The sequence below is a fragment of the Halictus rubicundus genome, chromosome 10, assembly GCF_050948215.1.
Source record: "Halictus rubicundus isolate RS-2024b chromosome 10, iyHalRubi1_principal, whole genome shotgun sequence".
In the NCBI taxonomy this organism is placed as follows: domain Eukaryota; kingdom Metazoa; phylum Arthropoda; class Insecta; order Hymenoptera; family Halictidae; genus Halictus; species Halictus rubicundus.
In genome coordinates, this window is record NC_135158.1 from 13,666,167 (window position 1) to 13,684,725 (window position 18,559).

Genomic DNA, 18,559 nt, shown 5'->3' on the forward strand with positions numbered 1-18,559 from the left:
TCAAACACTTCTAGCCACGAAAAATTTTAACTTTCTGAAAAATGAAAGATTACGTATACAACAATTTCGAACAAGAATAAAGGTGGGATATATACTCTCAGGTCCCATATTATGGGATAGAGGAAATATTTTTTATGAGTCCGTACCAGTAACTGTGATAATTGGGATGTTAGAGAGTGGCACACTGGTTGTAAGCTGGCAACCGATACAACAGGTTGTTGAGGGTGATGATACAGTCGTGGTGATGGACAACCAGTCGCTTCACAGCTCGCTGGTGTTGATAACACTGATGTTCCACGCGAAGCAAGAACAGTTTCCGTTTCACTTACGTTCAAAGCAGAATTTAAAAGTCCTACTAACTGATTCGCTGAAGAAAGAAAATATGAAGGAATTACACTTTAATAGAAAACATATACACTGGAAAACAGTAATATTTTATTATTCGCTTATAAAATACCTTGACTAATAGCAGCGAGTATGAGTTCAGTAGGTTCTTTTTCCAGGCTCGAAGGTTCAGATGCCATATCCGCCACATGTTCGAAGTCTTCTTTTGGGATATTCAAGATATCTGCTACTAACAATTGTTTTTCTAGCAAAGCTTGCTTAATTATATCATCTTTCCTTCTGAGACACTCTGAAAGTAAATAATACAAATTAGAGTACAGCCGTTGTCTATTATAGACATTGTAATTTAAGACATTTCATAAATATATACGAGTTTATATAATAAATATACAAGTAATATACCTATGGATGTAAGTACTGGTTCTGCAACATGTACAGGTGGTACTTCTATGTGAACTTCCAATGGATCAATTAATGAGACCTGAGTACAAGTAACCATTCGTAATGGTTCTCCCATGCCTATAAATAAGAAACACATTTTCAATTGAATTGATGGTATACTTGTTCCCGAAACAAATTGTTTCAAATTTTGTTAAAATTTCAATATGCAAACCTGTGGCAGAAGATTCAGACGGATGTTGCTGTTGGGGTTGTTGCTTTGTTTGCTCAGTCGTTGAAGGTTCTGCAGTCGGTCCAGGTACGTTAGGCTTTTCCTCTTCGTGTTCCACACTGGTATCCTGCACGGAGTCTCTGGATTCGACTTCTTGTTCCTGCTCCTGATCCGTTTTGTCAGGGATATTGTCATGTTCGGCCGAGGAGGTTGAATCCTCGATTGTGGGTCCTGGTTCTTCTGGCAGTGGAGTTGGTGGAGTAGGTCTTCTACCTTGCTTGTCACGAGCCTTGTACGCCTCAGCCGCCTCGGATATGTGCTTGCACCATAACTTCCGTTCAGCCGGCGAAGCAGCGACCAGATCGTAGATCTGTGCCCCGTTTTGCGACGTATTGACAAGGTAGAGCGAGTTCTTGTCCACGGCATTGTGCCTAACGAGAACAGTGGAGACCTTCACAATAGGACTCAACACCGAATTCGCTTGGTTCGTATTGATGAACTTTAGCAGGTACTTTTCGTCTTGCCGATGCAATAGGAATATCGTGTCGTCGAGCAGGACTACGTGCAGATCAACGGGCTTCGCTCGATTCTGTTCGGTTCGTCGCCACTGCAACGGGCCTTCGTAGATCAACTTCCGTTTCGTGATATCTAGATTCTTGAACTCCTGAACGGTCGGGTGGTCAAATTTATCGAAGGCGGATCTGTCGATGGTCCGTTGAATCTCTGCCAGCCTCTGATAATCTTCGGCCTCGCGGACTGCTTGGTTCACGCGACTAAGGATTTCCTTGCTCCGATCGAGACTCCTCAAGACCGCGGCCCTCTCTTTTTCATTGCTCTCCGGCGTATACTTGGCCAGGTTCTCGAAGAGCAATGGGTATTTAGTCAGTCGCAGCATTCCTGTCAGTATGTGGTCCTTCAGTTGTAACCTTCGACAGAGTGGGTTTGCCTCGATTTCGTTCAGAAAAGCATTCAATTTCGGATCTTTACGACGACGATCACGCAACGCGTCCAAGGCTACTTGCTGCTTCGCGCAATAAGTCGAAGCTGCTCTTTCGAACGCTTCCCCGTTCTCGCCGTCAAACATGTCCAACAACAGCTCGCTTACATCGCCCACGCATGGGTTCTCCTTCTTCTTGCGTTTCATCGTTTGGTTGAACCGTGAGTGAATTGTTACCATCTCGTCTAAATTCGAAAAGAGTAATTGTATTTGGTCTAACGGAAGTACTAGGGACTCCAGGAGTGGCTTGTGGAAGACGTGCGACAGGACTCTCAACGCCCGCACATGAGATCGCTCGGTGTGAAATAATTCTGAAATCAGAAAAGTCCGAATTATTTTCCTTCCTTTCATTTTTGTTACGCGTGTTTGTTACGCGCCCCCGTCAAGTTTATCGATTCGAAAGTCAACGGGGTACAAGATTTCGGCTGTGTCGTCATCAACATGGCCATTGTAGCGAAGGGAGACACCAACCATTAATGACTTCCTGTCGCTTTTTCTCGGCGTTGCTGAGTCTGGCGAGTACATCCTCAGCGACACCCTGACTCCAGTCCGGCGGATCCGGCTCGACGTCAACATCGCTGTCCCACGAAGTCGATGTGCTCGTCGCCGAGGTGGCTGGATGCACCTGCTCCAGGCTTGTACTCGGACTGTCCAGGCTTCTCGTCGACAGACTGCTATTCGACGAACTGCCCGCCGAGTTCCCAGGAAACGATCCGGTATGATCGCAGTCACTGAAACCAGCCCTATAGTCAATTGTTAGCGAATCATGCATTCCACGTTTGAACTGTACCAGCCAGTTCAGCCACCCAAAACTTCTCCAAGATGTCTATTCCATCGATCAACGTTAACATGTTACGTAAGATTCTCGAAATACAGTTGTTTACTCGATATATGTCCAAAACACGGGTCTAGTCAGGGACATACAGTCAGTCCCATAAGTATCCGTACGCTCTTAAAAATCGCATAAACTTTGTCAATATTGGACTATACTATTTGAAGTTTTTTGAGAAGTTAGGACAATTGGGTCACTACACAAAGTGAAAAATTTTTTTACAAAAATTGCGATTGGTCGAAAGTGCAGAGAAAATACTAAAAGTTGTATTTTGCACCTTTTTTATGTGGACTTACATTGAAAATGTAGAATGTACGATTTGTAGATTTGTATGAATTATACATGTTCTGAGAATTCCATCAAAATCGGTCGACGTTGCAATGAGCTGCACATAAGGGCGAAATTCCCTGAGAACAGTTAAATGTTTGTAGCTCAGTGCAATGTTGACCGATTTAGATGAAATATTCAGAATATGTATAATTGATACAGATGTACAAAACGTACTTTTTAAATTTTTAATATAAGCCCGCATAAAAAAGTTGCAAAATACAACTTTTAGTACTTTCTCTGTAATTTCGACCAATTGCAATTTGAAACAAACATTTTTCTCGCGTTATGTAGTGATCCAATTGTTCTAACTTCTCAAACAAATCCAAGTAGTATAGTCCAATATTGACAAAGTTATGCGATTTTTAAGAGCGTACTAATACTTATTGGTCTGACTGTATATCGGCCAGGAGATACTATTTTTTTACCGAACGTAGACAAGGACAGCGAAGCTCTAGAGGCTCTTGGCCCTTCACGGGGATAGTTCTGGGACTTTTATCGGCTAGGCATGCGCGACATATATAGAGTAAGCGCTGCATTCGAATTTCGTCGCGCGAGCCAAAGTCGAGCGGAGCTATGCAGACCCCGCTTTGCATTTCCATCAATTTGAAATGGTTTAAGCGTGGGATTGTACTTTTCATCTTACGCAATGATGTTAAGCAGACATTTCCATAACACTGGCACTCTCTTATTTTTGGGAAAGTATCATCTAAGTAGAGTTCGAGACAAATGTGTTCGTACAGGAACTGCATGGTAGGACCAAAATGTAAATCAAAGAGTAACGACCAATATTTTTTTCATCGCTGCATACATTAAACAAATAATTCAAATCCAGTTTAGTGACTCTGCTTTTACACTAGGCAGTGTCAAGGAGACAACCTCAAAGGAAGAAGAAGAAGGGATAGAGATTCTCTTGTTGCGGAGAAACATCGTCGTCTTATATCGAAGGAAAACTGCAGTGTTTACTCGATATATATGTCCAAAACACGGGACTAATCAGGAAAATATGTCGGCCAGGAGATACCGTTCTTTGAACGTAGAAAAGGACGGCGAAGGTATCTCGAGCTTGATGGCTCATCACGGGGAATACCCCGCGGCAGTGGGGATAGTTCTGGGACTTTTATCGCGGAGATATTTGGGACATATATAGAGTGAACACTGTATACAGGCAAACTGCTTATCGAATTGATAATGATCAGCTTTGGCTTTGGCTTTGTACCTCTCGGATCTCGTGCGTCGTTCATGAACACCGTGGCCCTCGTGATCGTCGACGTCGTCAAGAACTTCGGGGAGTCGTTTCTCGACGTTCGAACACCCCGGTAAGATATCGTTCGACTGATCGAGAGGCGAAGGCGGTTCCGTGCACGATATTGAACTAGTTAAGTTTTCGTTGCCGCGAGAATTAGGTCGAGGACGGCGTCGCGAACCATGCTGCCTCATCTCTTATATCTCTTTAGCCCTAAAGGGCTTCCGCGATGGAACAAAGCCGACCGGCATGAGCCGTTTCTACGGTAAGCATGACGTTACGCGAACGCTGGTGACCACGGACTTTTACCTGGAAGGAACGTCCACGAAACTCTCTACCCGTTACGTCTGAATTCGTCGCTTTTATTCGACGTCTCGTTAAGTAATGTTTTCAAGCGTTTTTATTCCCACCGGTTCCCTATCGCTAATTTATGCGACGGCTGACACTGTAGATGTAAGGTAATACCAACTCACGTTTGTTGAGGTCAATTCACTTTTTTCAAGGTACAGAGAATGAACGAATGGAACAGGCGAGACGAAACTGACGAAAACCTTGGAGGAATACAGAGATTCAAATTCAAGACATTGAAATTATGTAACTTGGGTTAGGTTTTAAACAGCCTCTGGCTGCACTTCGACCTTGTATAGTATTGAATAAACTACGCGTTCGGTTGCAATGCTTCTGCTGGTTATTACGCAATTACCGATATAACAATAACTTCCGCGGATGATTAATATCGGACACACTGTCGCCCCATTTCCGTGTCCGAAGGATTTTCGTACATAAAAAGTAAAAATGACTATACCGTCCTGGTATTTTGAAAGATAATGTTAACCAAGGTTTAATGACCACGTATGAAATTTTTTGTTCTTCAAAATATAATTTCTATTGACAATAAATCTATTGGTAACACTTTACCAGGGAGATGTATGTTAAATTCGTTCTAAAAAAAAAAAAACACTATGTTATAAACTTACTGTAGGAATTGTACATAAGTTTTTTTTTATTATACTAACCGATTCCCCCCAAAATGTCGAAAAGGAAAGGTAGTGAAAGTAAAGAGATTGTGTCCACAGCGGAAAGTTTGCCTAACGTAAAAACATCTTCTATCTATCCAAGGTGGATTACAATCAGAACGAATTGCTCGGTTTCCATAGAAACCCATAAAACCGGCGAATGTAAGGGATTGTGGCTGCTTAAAGGTTACGCATTCTTTTCGAGTGGAAACTCGGCTAGCAGTGCATTGACATTTTCGTTGGCCTGTTATAGTTATCACACCGTCATTCGCATCCCCTTGAAACAATCGAATGTGACAAGTTGGGGGAGAGGAGGACCATAAGAATATTTTATTCTCGTAATTTGCATACTACTACTATTCGAAAGCAGATATTAATTAACAGTTTTTACAAATTTAAATTATTGGATGAACATCAAACCGATTACCTTCTCTTTTTAATAAGAAAGTAACTAACTTAAATTCTTAAATTTACAGATTTCTGTTGCCGTGGATCCAAGTTTTGTTTTGCAATTATTGAATTCGATTGAAGTCGTCGTCATCGTTTTCCCCGGCTTGGTTCATTTTCGTTTCCACAATAATCGAGAAGATTTCGCCTGTATTTCCCGGCTATTTTTCATTTATCTGGAATAATTGAATAGCGACTGGCAAGGTGTACCGGGTATAAACGAGAACTTAATCGACGTCGATCAAACTAAGCCTTATCGAAGCCGCTCCTTCATCACTTTAATTAACCCCCACCCCCTCTCGGCCCAGATATAGAAGCGACATCGAGTGCGGCGATACCGGTGCCTTGTGCATACAATTGTTATACGTAGGCATCAATGGCACCTGTATTCTTCCGACGAGTACCGGTATTCTTTGACTCGTACGCTGACACCTCCGTTAACAAACGTTTGCTCAATGAACTTCCTCGCCGACTGATACGAAAAAAATCTTCAAATCTTTGCCACCTCTGTTCACTTTTTTTTTTTTTGGGCCCGAAGACAGTGTCCACTGGTGTCGTCGTACCTAATCTCTCGAGCACACGAAGAATTGCGGCTGAGAAAACTATGAATAGAATTCTCACGAGTCTTGACTACCCAATGGAATCTTATTGTGACAAATGCAACAAATATTTCAAATCTTCCAACAACTTTCGTCGCCTCTCGACTTTAGTTTCGTTGGAATTATTACGTCGTCGAAAAGAACACAAATTTGCAAATTTTTATTTATTAGATCGTAAGTGTACATTGTTCGAAAAATTTATCTAGATAAAAATATTATTATAAAATTACGTAAAAACAAAAACACTGTACAATCATTCGCATAATTCGAATAACTTTGCAATCGATATTCGAATAAATAATGATGAATCATTCGATTAAACAGAGAGAATAACTTGTTACGAATAATTATTCTCCGAATCAAATGTTTGACTAAAAAGAATGCATTCGGATAATTATTTGAGAATTTGGAACAATTCGAACAATGTCGAACTCTAAGCGACATGTTCTCCGTGTAGATCCAATGAAGACAATTAGGAATTACACTGAAACAAACACATTATTGCGTATTTCGACAAAATAAAAGAATTGAGTGATAGTGTGCAAAATGGTTTCCCGATAGGGAGTCTGCAAAGAATCTGAGCCTACTACGGCCGGTGTATCGATTCGAAACTATTGATTGCTTCAAAAATAAAGGCCAAGACATCTATCTGTGACCCGATATCACTTTGGCCTCCGTTTAGAGGTGTGCACACGTACTATGGCCAGATCGATAACAGCGGATCACTTTCTTCCTTCTCCCCCATTTATGGGCATCGATCTTTTTTAAACCTAGATGCATTAGCTAGCTAATTCCTGCGCATAATAACGGCGGTCATTGGATATTAACGAAACTTCGCTATAAATGGCCGCCAGGTTAACGCGTCAATTTCGTATGTGTGTATATCGCGTTGCGTGTGTAATCGTCGGAAATGAAATATTTATACTGAAAAATTTCTCTCTGCAATGTACAGAATAGTGTTCAAGACCTTACGAAATATCATATTTTTGAAATAGAAATTGTAACTATGCGTGCTTTAATAAAAGGTTAATTAATATAGGCAAAGTAATTGGTACCGCCACAGTAATAGGGTCCCTTACCCTAGTAGGGCAATTATCCTGACAAAACTACATTTGTGTATCGCTAGAAGTATGAGTGGAAGTAAAAAGGATTTATATGTTAGCCTATTATTATTGAAAATTTCTGGAAAATTGATCGTGGTCAATTTACAATCACTGTCTATTGATTTTAATTGTAATCGACGTGACCCCGTACATCCTCTGCTCTTCGCAGAAATCTATTGCCCTATTATCTGAAACGCGGCATGTCTCGAGCCAACATTTTCCAATGAACTAATTTTCCCCGAATCGAGTGTTTGCACACTATAGTTGCGTCTACTTCGCGGAGCTTTTTCGCTACGCAAAAATGTTTCCGATGAAAGTTGTTCAGTACCCAAGGAGATGCCATCATGTGGTATGACTTTTATTATTCCCGGTGGACACTCCAAGATGAGGTGAAGGTCGACTTTCTTTTTTTAAATGGAACGATATATTTTTTTATCTACCGTCAAATAGTGCGTTTTAAGATGAGTTCTATGACTCAAGGTCATTCAAAGTTAAACTTGCAGGGAAATGCGGAAAAGGTGTGATCGTTTTATTTGTACTTTAGTTCGTGCCTTCGAACTTTCACACGAAAACGATAACATGTGTTCAATATCGGCATTACTCAGGACAGGATAAAAATACTAAATCGCTCATGGCAAAAGATTATTTTCAGATCTCGATTTCCAGACAAATTGGGACCCTCAGTTCCCCGTTAACTCTGAAGCTAATTTATGATTCTAGTATGTTTAAAAAGCAATCGTTAGAATGAAGATTGAACTCGAATTGTAATTTCGTAGTGTCTTCACCCTCTCACTCCGTCCTCATTTTTTTCTTATTTTCTGTGTCTCGAATTATTTCTGTGAAAATCGAATAAATCTATCCAGATTCGCCCGACAAATTTTCGGAATCTCTGTTGTCTAGTATTGTTTAAAAATAAACGCACAGAGACAACGACACGATCGTCCACACGTGGTTATTTATCGAGCGACGAGTCGAACATGCAATGTAGTTTCATGCTCTATCGAGTAAAAGTGAACTTCGTAGCCGGCTCGACGGGGTCAATAATTCCGCGATGTAACTTTTTCGAGGAAGAAAAAGAAAAAAGAAAATAACGGTACACCAACAATTTCAAAGCACTCGAAAAGGTTAACGACTCGCTACTGTATCATTCGATTTTTCATAGACATCGGTCGTCCTTTTCATCTTTTCGTTGCGACGCAACGCTTGCTGGCTATACATACATATCGTATGTATTACATACACTGAATGTTCAAACCGTTCTCAGTCGGCTCCGTCAAAAAGACACACTTCGAGAAGCTCCACAGTTCGCGCGATGGAAGAGGTAAAATATGCTTTCTAAAATGTTGCTGTATCTTAATAATTACTCGAAAAATACATTACTCAAATAAAAACTCACAGTCCATACCGAGCGTTTGTGTAGGTACTAAATGTTTACGCGAGCGTAGCGGAATTAAGAAAGAGAGAAAGATAAGAGATGATAACCTATAGCAACATTTAACCAAATAAAATCTTTCTTCGAATGTATTGCATCGAATACAGGTTTCTTAGAAATTGCTGTACGCTTAATACGAGTTTCAAGACCTAGACCATAATTTGTGCACGGTTTATCTTTAAAATTATATACCGTGAAAATTCCTACAATAAAAAAAAGACGATGTCTATTCCCTCTGTGCCTTCCGTCTCTGATTCCTGAACCTCATATTCCAAAACCGGGGTCTATTTTTAAGTCGGCAGTTCGAACGGCTATCCTTTTCACAATACAATAAATTCACGATCAATTTGAAGGCTGACACGCTGATTTCAAAGCGTCTCGAACGTTTATTATTGACGTAAGAAGGCATTAAAGTCACCACCTCTAAAATGCCACGAACTTTCCGAACGACGAGCCACTGCACCTACATAAGCATTACACTGACAGATTATTTGTCATGATAGCTATTTTTGTCATTCATCGCCGATCACTTTGAATTATTATGTCGTTTCAACATGTCCAAACAACATTGCAATTATTAATGAACGATTTTGAGTGAAACATCACCAACCATTACATCGAGGAAGGAAACCACGAGGACTTCAATTAGATATTTCTACCGAATGCAAACGTATGCAGTATTTTATCGTCCTGACTTGTCAATATCGCATAGATTATTTAGTAATAATGAAAATTATATATAACGAATATACTGCTTGTTGTGTCTTCTTGCGAAAAATTTACGAAAGAACGGGAAATAGAGAACTCGTAGTCTACAATGTAAACTAAAATTTCTTTTTAGTAGTTATTCCTAATATAAGTATACAGGTTGAAGCAATAACTTTATTCTCTTAATAGTAAAGTTTATTTTACCATCACGTTTCATTAACTTTAAGAAATATCAACTTCATATTATGTCCCTCTCTATAGTACGCAAATTTTGTATGTAATTAGCACAAACACGAATCCTCAGTATTGTATTGAAAAATGCGTGTGAATAAATTATTTAACTCAGGAATGTTCAAGATGATTCAAGAAATGCTGATCTAGAAACCTCGTGCTGAGAGGCCTGAAGAATTTGCCGAGAATATGTATTTTCTAAGTTGCCATTGAACTAGGTCCAATAGAAACAGTTGAAGACTTATGTAGCATAAAAGTTGAAATCGAATTAATCCACAGTTCCGCGTCACTTACTGTTCATTTCATTACTCAATATTATTTTCTGCTACACTAAATGTTGCTTTAAAATTATTTAACGCAGCATTTGAATTAGAAAACTCTAGTAGATAGATAAGATAGACAGATAAGTTTATTTGTCAGCTTTTCGGCTATGAAAAGGACTCGGCTTACAATAATTAGAAATCTCTAATACTTAAGCATGAAAAAACAGTCGCTATGTTCTAAATAATGTTTTGTATTTACTTGTCCCATTCGCCTTGTCGTTCACTCTGTATAATGTATGTCAAAAATAGAATAATCTTTCATGTTCTAAAAAGAATTTTCGGATACCCATAAATATCGAGTATATTTGCGGGATCCCATTAACGTGGTCCACCCTACAGCTACAGTGTCGTTCTAAATACAAATTCTTGTGTTCTGAAATTCGAACACCTGTCGAATATACTTCAATCGCGTAAGCACAATTAACCCGTTCACCGTAAAGGACCAATTTAAATATTTCAATTTCAGATCACCCGCGTGTGACCTTATCGTTAGATCATTAGACGACTCGTTGGATGACTAGATCAGATCGTTAGATGACTCTTCGTATCGTCCTTTGTTTAGACAAATTGTCTTTTTGGCGCGTGGATTTCTTACTATAACAGTATGTGCTTCAATGAATAAAATTTATTCAACAATACCCGATGCGTCTATGTAATTTTAAATAAAATAAAAAATATTAAACCGGTCGTGGTACGGTCAGCGTTAACACGAGCACCGTTAACTTAAGATTTTGTTAGAAGACGCCGCGCGACTGTTAGTGTCACGTGTAAATGAACAAATTAATTGATCCAAACGATTGCCGCACGTACTAAACAAAACCGTTGTTCTAACTCGATAGATCTACACTTAGGTTACTTTTATCAAAAATATAGTATCTGAATTACATTTATAGGTCTTAGCGTGCATAGGAAATCATTCCTAATCGAGCTTCAACGAATTTCTCTTTCAGTGTTGAACCGCAACCGAGCACAAGGAATCATTGAAAAATATCGTGAAACAACTATAGGGGATCTCGTGAAACAAGAAGCAAGGCGATGATCACAATATTTGGAACAATTCAACGTACATAAGGGGCACTGGTAACCGTGTTAAAAGAGAAAAGAAAAAAAGGAGAAAGAACAATCGTTAATTGGTTGTATCAATAATTGCTCGTCGAACACGCGACCGGGATTCTACAGGTTCGTTCGACGTTTCCGACGATCGATATCCTTTCACACCAGGGACAGAAGGATCGACGGTGGAGGACTCCGATGGCGGCGTTCCGACGGAAATCGCGAAACGCGTCGATGCCGATCGAAACTCTGCGCGTTACGGGTAAACGATACGGGCGAACGCGTGGGTGTACGGTACCGTCGAAGCGGCGCAATAGCCATCCGCGGAATTGAACGTTTAACGTCAGACTGAAGGCCCCCTGGCCTGGCAAAGACACCTTCGGCCAGAGGAAGAGACCGAATCGAGTCTGCGCCGTGCACACGTGGAAAACACGGCGAGATCTAGACGCACCCGTCGAAGAAACGAAAAGTTCGCCGGGAAGAAGAGACCAGAGCCGGAGAACCCTGCCAAAAATCTATACGCACGATGTGCCGGAAAAATTCCAGGGTCGAGTAAAAGCCGGGAATAGACGTTCCCGAGTGCGGTTTCGGAATTGAAGCCGGAATCGGCGCGGTCGCGGCTAGTCTTTCCTCGTTCATTGCTAACGCCCGTGTCAAAATAAGACGATCGAACCTGCTCGTGCGATTCGGTTCCCGTTTACGATAGATACGTGACTTTTTCGGTGTCGGCAGGTCGGTAACTGCTGTATAATTTCCATTCACGGACTTAACACCAGGTTTACGGGCCATTAAAAATGACCATTTTACATTTCCTTGTAAAAATTACATGAATATACAGCAACGAGCAAAACTGAGTCTACACTATTTGAAGCGACATAACTTTTTAAAAATTCGATCAAATGACTTGAATTTTATGGAGAAGTTAGAAGGATTAGTTTATTAGACGAGGTGTAAAAAGATTTTGAAACAAATTTGAATTGGTCGGAATCGCAAAAGAAATAGTAAAAGTTGAGTTTGAGGTTTTCTCAGCTTTTTTATCTGAGCCTGTATTGGAAATTTAAAGGATGTGTTTGATTCGCTGGAATAAATTATATCCATGCTGAAAATTTCACCGATATTGGTTAATTCGTTTACGAGTTATAAACGATTAAAAGCGCGATTTTAAGTCGAAAATCGTGAAAAATTCAAACTTTTTTCAAGAATTTTTTACACCTCGTCTAATAAACTAATCCTTCTAACTTCTCAATAAAATTCAAGTCATTTGATCTAATTTTTAAAAAGTTATGTTGCTTCAAATAGTGTAGACTCAGTTTTGCTCGTCACTGTATCTATCCAAATCTGTAGCCATTTTTTAAATGATATATACCTAAAGAAATCAAATGATGTTTTCTTTGGATGAACTGGTAGACTGGTTGGACTTAAGTATGGTAATTGTGTTAAATTGGTTTCAAATTGAAAGGAATGAAAATATACCTAGAGAAATCAATTTGTTAAATAATTCCTCATGGATCCATGTTTGCAATCTCAATATTCGTGAATTAAAAATATTAGAATCCGTCATTTTGACGGGTCCCGTAAATCTAGTGTTAAGATCGGTCTTGGTCTTGATCCGACGGGTCTTAAGTCTCTGACTAAACTTGTCACATTTGTTACTGTACGCAGAAGTTTGAAAAGGTCAATTAGACCGGCCGTGGTGGGTTTAGTGTTAATGCCGTAAAACGTTGTGTAAAGCTAAGATATCAATTATTTACTTTTTTTTTTAATTCCAGGTTATGTTACGCATAAATCAGATGGTTATTTTACGATCGTTTGGGCAGGAAATTTAAAGGATACTGCCCGAAGTCTAAAAATGAAAGCTGGAACATTTCGCAAAACGTTCGGAAGGATATAACCCGGACAACAGTAAACAAACTGTAACCATTGACAGAATGCCTAGAATAGCGGTAAAAGAAAACATATGTGGAAGCTCACTTTTTGGCGAAATTTGTTGTTGAATCAAAAGATTCAGATCGTGTTGCAATACCGAGCTATATTTAAATGTTAAAAATTGTGCAAATTTGTCGCCCCGCTTTTATCAATTGCGAAATCGGTGATAAATGTTAACGTGTCACTGCCTGAAACCAATATTCTGCGAAAATGAGCGGATTCGCTAGATTTTGAATATAACACGTACACTCGAACTGTCTTTCACTAATTTCGCGGAATATCTGAGACTTCGCCTGGCCAGTTAAAAGTTAATGCAGTGTGAAACTTTCCGCCGGATGTATACTGATTTTCGTAACCTCGATCACGTCTACGACGACATTAATTTCGAAGAATATTCGGTCCCCCTTTCCCGTTTGAAATACATTTGTTAATATCTACAACTGTTCGGACAGAAACGAACCGTGAAGGAATGGTCTCTATTTACTGAGACGGACACGTGTAACTGGAACTGGTCGCGACTGCGTATGTACGAATACTGTTTGTTTATCCAGTTACATTGCTCTAGAACTTTTAAGATACATTCTGGATTCATCTCCAGTCGGTGACGGAAAAGCAAAACACCAAATGTTTCAAGGCTGCCAGAAAAAAGCCATGTATACTTATATAGAATTACTGTGCCTATACTTATTTTCAAAGCATAACGAATATTAAAATAGGGATATTAAATATTTTTCATTAAAATCAGTTAATAGATGTGTTACGTATATAAAAATACTGTCCTACACTTTCGAGCTTCTGAGATAGCTCAACAAAAATGTGTTTTCAACTGCCAACTTTTAAGGTAGCTTTAACAACGACATTGTGGACAATGGTCGATAGAAGTAGGAATATATGCGAATATTTATCTATCGCCCACGTAAGTTTCATTAATGTGCAATGGGAACCACAATCGCCATCACTTGGAAATATACGTGTCAAAATGGTTTTAACGTGCGAATCATCAAATTACGAAGCAAGCCATCATATGCGTAATGCGGTTTTCCTAAGAACTGAATTTAAACCAAGAGAAATCGTCACAATTATCACTTCTCCTTGATACGTGAAACTTTGGTTAGCAGAACGTATACGAGAAAGAAAATATTCGTACCATTAGAACGAATCAGTATCGGAGATCATTTACACAATCTTGAAAATCAACAAATTTTGTGCAGTAAAATACGAAGAGTTAAATGAGAATATTTGCACCGAGTTACTGTTGCGTAAAATGAAATAGGTAGTAATTGCCGAAGTTTGGCTTCAAAGTTGAATTTAATTAACTCTGCAATCTATCGTTACTTATCGTTTATTTCCGCCTGATGTATGTATAATATTTAAACAATACAGAAACCATCTACTAATGTAAACTAAGGATATTAACTCTGTCAATTAGTTCGGAACACATTGACGTTATTCAATGATTTACATTAAGGCAGCATATTCTTTCTTTATGCTGGATATTGTTTGATTTGCACGTGTGCAATGTAGTAATTAATACTTTAAAACCGCTCAAATTTCTAAGTGTAGTAACAGAAATCCGATTCTAGTTAATCGCCAACATTGTACGAGTATACTTTGCCCAAAAATATTTGTTGATCACTCTAACAATCAAATATTCATGTAATTAAAGGAGAAGGTACTTACTTTGTTTTGGAAAGATTCGGATCACTGGTCTTCCGTTTTTCCCGTAGCTGTCGCTGCAACGAAAAGTCAGAAGATTATTTAGAAATGCAATCGAACCAGCGATTCCAAGACAAATTGTTCGAGCAAAATTTCCATCGGTCGTGCATTCGAAAAGTAATTTATAAATAAAGTCTCAAGAAACTCAAACGATGTATACGGTGTCGTGGAAGTTTAACACGAAATTAGTAACGATATAAAATTTCTATGCTTACCTTGTGATGTATCCGCTCTTTGTAACTTTCAGACCTGTTTATGTTTGACGTCTTTGGCTTACTGGAAATATTTTGCTGCACCCTATGTAATCGTAATTAATTAAGCGTAAATTTATATTTGTAACGTAAACGAGATTAACGACTGCAATCAGAACAATGAAAACCGTACGAAACGATGGATGAAAGTGCAATAAGAGCGAAGTGTCTGTATATTCGTGGTGAAACGAATGCAACATACTTGTTAATAGAAGCATAAACAATCTTCTTTTTTTTTTATAAAAGAGTTTGTTTCGTGCCTCTGGATAAGTTTGCATGTCTGGCATTTGTAGGAAGTAGAATCAGTAGGTCATGATCAGACACTAGCCCGCGTGCTCGGCGAATTTTGAATCTCGATTTTCCCGAATACAAGTCATCAAATGAAAAAAATTCATTCCATATTTTCGACTTATTTTTTCATCTAGAATCACCCCCTCCACCATCAATACCGGGACTGTGTTGTAGATAATATATTTTAAAATATCCACCCTACTTTCGAGAAATTATCGATGGAGTGCTTGAACATTTAAATTTTTACGACTAACTAAGAACGTCTAAATAAAAGATTGAAGATATCTGTGAAACACACTCAGCCAATTGTAATAAAATGTATTTTCGTTCAAAGGCATTTTTCAAACTACTTGTCGGACTTTAATTGTTAGAACAAAACCTGAAACCATCGAGATCCATTGTTCGATCATTTCAACTCTAATTTTAGGCATTCTTAATATAATTACGATTTGGTAATGTGTCCCTCTATAACGTTTTGGAGAAAACTACACTCGTTTCACGAAGAATAACAGTAAATATTAAAATTCCAAATTATTTGCATTTAAATATACAACAGTAACATGTATCATGTTATGTATGAATTTTTTGAAATCTGTTAATTTTCTAATGATTTCTGAAACACGAATTTTACTGAAAATGATTAAGAAACAATTCTTAATAATAGTCTTTGAGAACAGTTTTCACCCGTTGAAAATCGTCCTATGGACGATTGCCAATGAAACAAATGTGTAAAATGTATTTCAATGCTCTATCTTTGCAAAAAAATTTCGTAAAAATCAGTGACCGTCACTTCGGAAAAGTTCTTTGTAAAACTTTTCGTTTCGCCATTACACTGAATAGTGTTGGGGTTAAGAAGAGGTCTATTTATAAAGAGTCAAAATTGATTCGGTATCAGTTAATGAGGTATAATATAGTAAAATGTATTGGAACATGATCGAAACTGTTTTGTTACACATTTGTTGCGGCTCCGCAAATCGATACTTGGATACGTACATCGTATGTTTCTTGAAATGAAGTATTCAAATACTCCGTTTGCCACGTCAGTGTCGTTACATAGTTAATATAGTTGCTGTCTTTTAATTCCCAAGTGACTAAAATAGCGGATTTTGTGAATTTTTAGTTATGCATACACGGTATTATTTAATTTAAAGCTATATATGAAAAATTTTCCGTAATATTACGTGAAATACGTTCCTACTGCCGAACTGTAGAAATTGTTTCCACAAGCAAAACATAAATGTCAAGTTTCGGTGGCATCTCTTACCAGCATTATGCTAGAAATAATTTTAGTAGTCGAATAAAAAGGTCAAGGGTGTACGAATTGTGACAAAGGGCACGTGTGTAAATGAGCTTGTTTCATTTTTCGACGTATAGGATCATGTTTCGCATTCTCAAAACCGCTATACTTTATAGTGTATTTGAAACAGAACGTTTCATTGGTTTCCCTGAAAAAATGTCTGGTAAATGCAGGCAACTGTGTGTTAAGGACTACAAATTGTAGAGTTAGACGAAACATACAAAAATTTCGATCAAAATAAACCTGAACACTACCGTACGCAAAGAATAATTTTTGGTATCGTATTAAACGGTAGTTTTAATGATTACTTGAACGAGCAAAACGGATCAAATGAAAACGATTAGAACAATTCACAAGTCCAAGCCGACGTGCACATATCGTTCAGAAATGCAGAGTGACGTGAACCACAACGGGCGTGTTACAACACTGTTTCCGGGGATGGCTTTGTGTTTCGCAAAATAAAGTAATATAGAGGAACATACATTTCTGAAATATCTTCTCGCGAGGAAGGATTGTCCATGCTATCAGCGTGATCGGAGGCACTGCTGAAAGCGGAAATGCGTCCTCTTTCGCTGCTACTACGCGCGTTTCCGGCTACGCCGCCCCCGCGAAGTTCTCCTGAAAACATGAAGCAAACGAGGAACGCGTTCATTAATTACGCTCATTAATACGCTCGCCGGTCTAACACACATTCGAGTAATTGCCAGCGTAAAACTCAGTTCACCGCCCCATCGTTTGCATGAATATTTTTTTTTCTAGTTTAGTGCTCGACGGCAATTTCATCTCTTAATACGCGTGTATCAGCATTATTCATTGTTGATGAAATTGTACGACGTTACACCTAATTACGTTCGTCAGATACATTTTGTTCTCCGACATTCTCTTTTGTGTGTGTGTTTTTTTTAAATTCCAATTCACTTTATTTCTTTTCAATTTGATATAATCTAATTTCTTTCTTATCCCAGTTTTGCATGACAAAATTCCTAAAAATTTTACCTCTTGAGGTATACAATTACAGTTGGATTAATAATATTAAAGAATATTTGCCAATTTTTCAGGTGCAAACTGGGTAGTGTTATTCACAATTTGGGTTTAGGTTGCAGGCAGATTCTCGAAGAAATCATCGATTTTCGATGGTACATCCCGTCACGCTTTTATTATTATTTTTTTTTTTGAAAGACGAAATATTTTTTCTCTGAATACAGTATTCCCTCCGAAAGTGATACGACCTCGAGGCTCTGGAGTATCAATGATCGTGTAGGTCAGTGCTGGGGCCCCTCAAACGCTTGCTTCATTGGACAATGGGCGCCATGGTGGGGATGGTTTTCCCCACACGGCATAATTTCGACTCATATTTACTTATTTAATGAGTGATCGTAACATAAATATAATCGAAATTCCATCGTGACGCTCTTGGAGGGAAGGCTGTACCTCTAAGTCAAGGGGATTGATTGTACAAGATAGAAAGTGCAGTACAGATCAATAGATCAAAACGATGCCCAAACAATGAAAATTAACTGCGAGAACCGTTTCGTTTGAGATTTTACAAACGGGTCAGATACAACCCGGTTATCTAATCTGTAACACACGTAAGACCAGAAGTCGCAGGCCGTATGGGCTCGTTTGAAGACTATGAATGCCGATTACGACGACGGTTATCACGCCAACGTGATAACGAGAATTTCAAACGAACATTTCAATTTATGTTGTCTGTTTAATGCCCCGCGGGCATCGCATCAACACGGGCTACGGTGTCTGGCATTTCTCCAAGTATCCAGCCTTATGCGGAGGCTTATCAGGTAAGGAATG

At 38.8% G+C, this 18,559-nt stretch overlaps 2 protein-coding genes across 6 annotated transcripts in view; one reads left to right on the top strand and one right to left on the bottom strand.

Annotated features, from left to right (window-relative positions):
• Positions 1-18,559, top strand: part of LOC143357969 (trafficking protein particle complex subunit 13) — a 79,840-nt gene that overhangs the window by 28,272 nt on the left and 33,009 nt on the right. The window lies entirely within an intron of this gene.
• Positions 1-18,559, bottom strand: part of Rhogef2 (Rho guanine nucleotide exchange factor 2) — a 47,022-nt gene that overhangs the window by 3,250 nt on the left and 25,213 nt on the right. For 4 of the 5 annotated variants that reach the window (XM_076794699.1, XM_076794701.1, XM_076794698.1 and 1 more), the window contains 8 exons: positions 17,233-17,368; positions 15,127-15,208; positions 14,876-14,928; positions 2,424-2,695; positions 959-2,263; positions 748-864; positions 458-634; positions 147-367 (listed from right to left, as the gene is read on the bottom strand). In XM_076794699.1, the coding sequence (XP_076650814.1) occupies positions 147-367; positions 458-634; positions 748-864; positions 959-2,263; positions 2,424-2,695; positions 14,876-14,928; positions 15,127-15,208; positions 17,233-17,368 (2,363 nt within the window). The remainder of the gene's footprint in view (positions 1-146; positions 368-457; positions 635-747; positions 865-958; positions 2,264-2,423; positions 2,696-14,875; positions 14,929-15,126; positions 15,209-17,232; positions 17,369-18,559) is intronic. The other variant, XM_076794700.1, reaches the window with a different exon arrangement.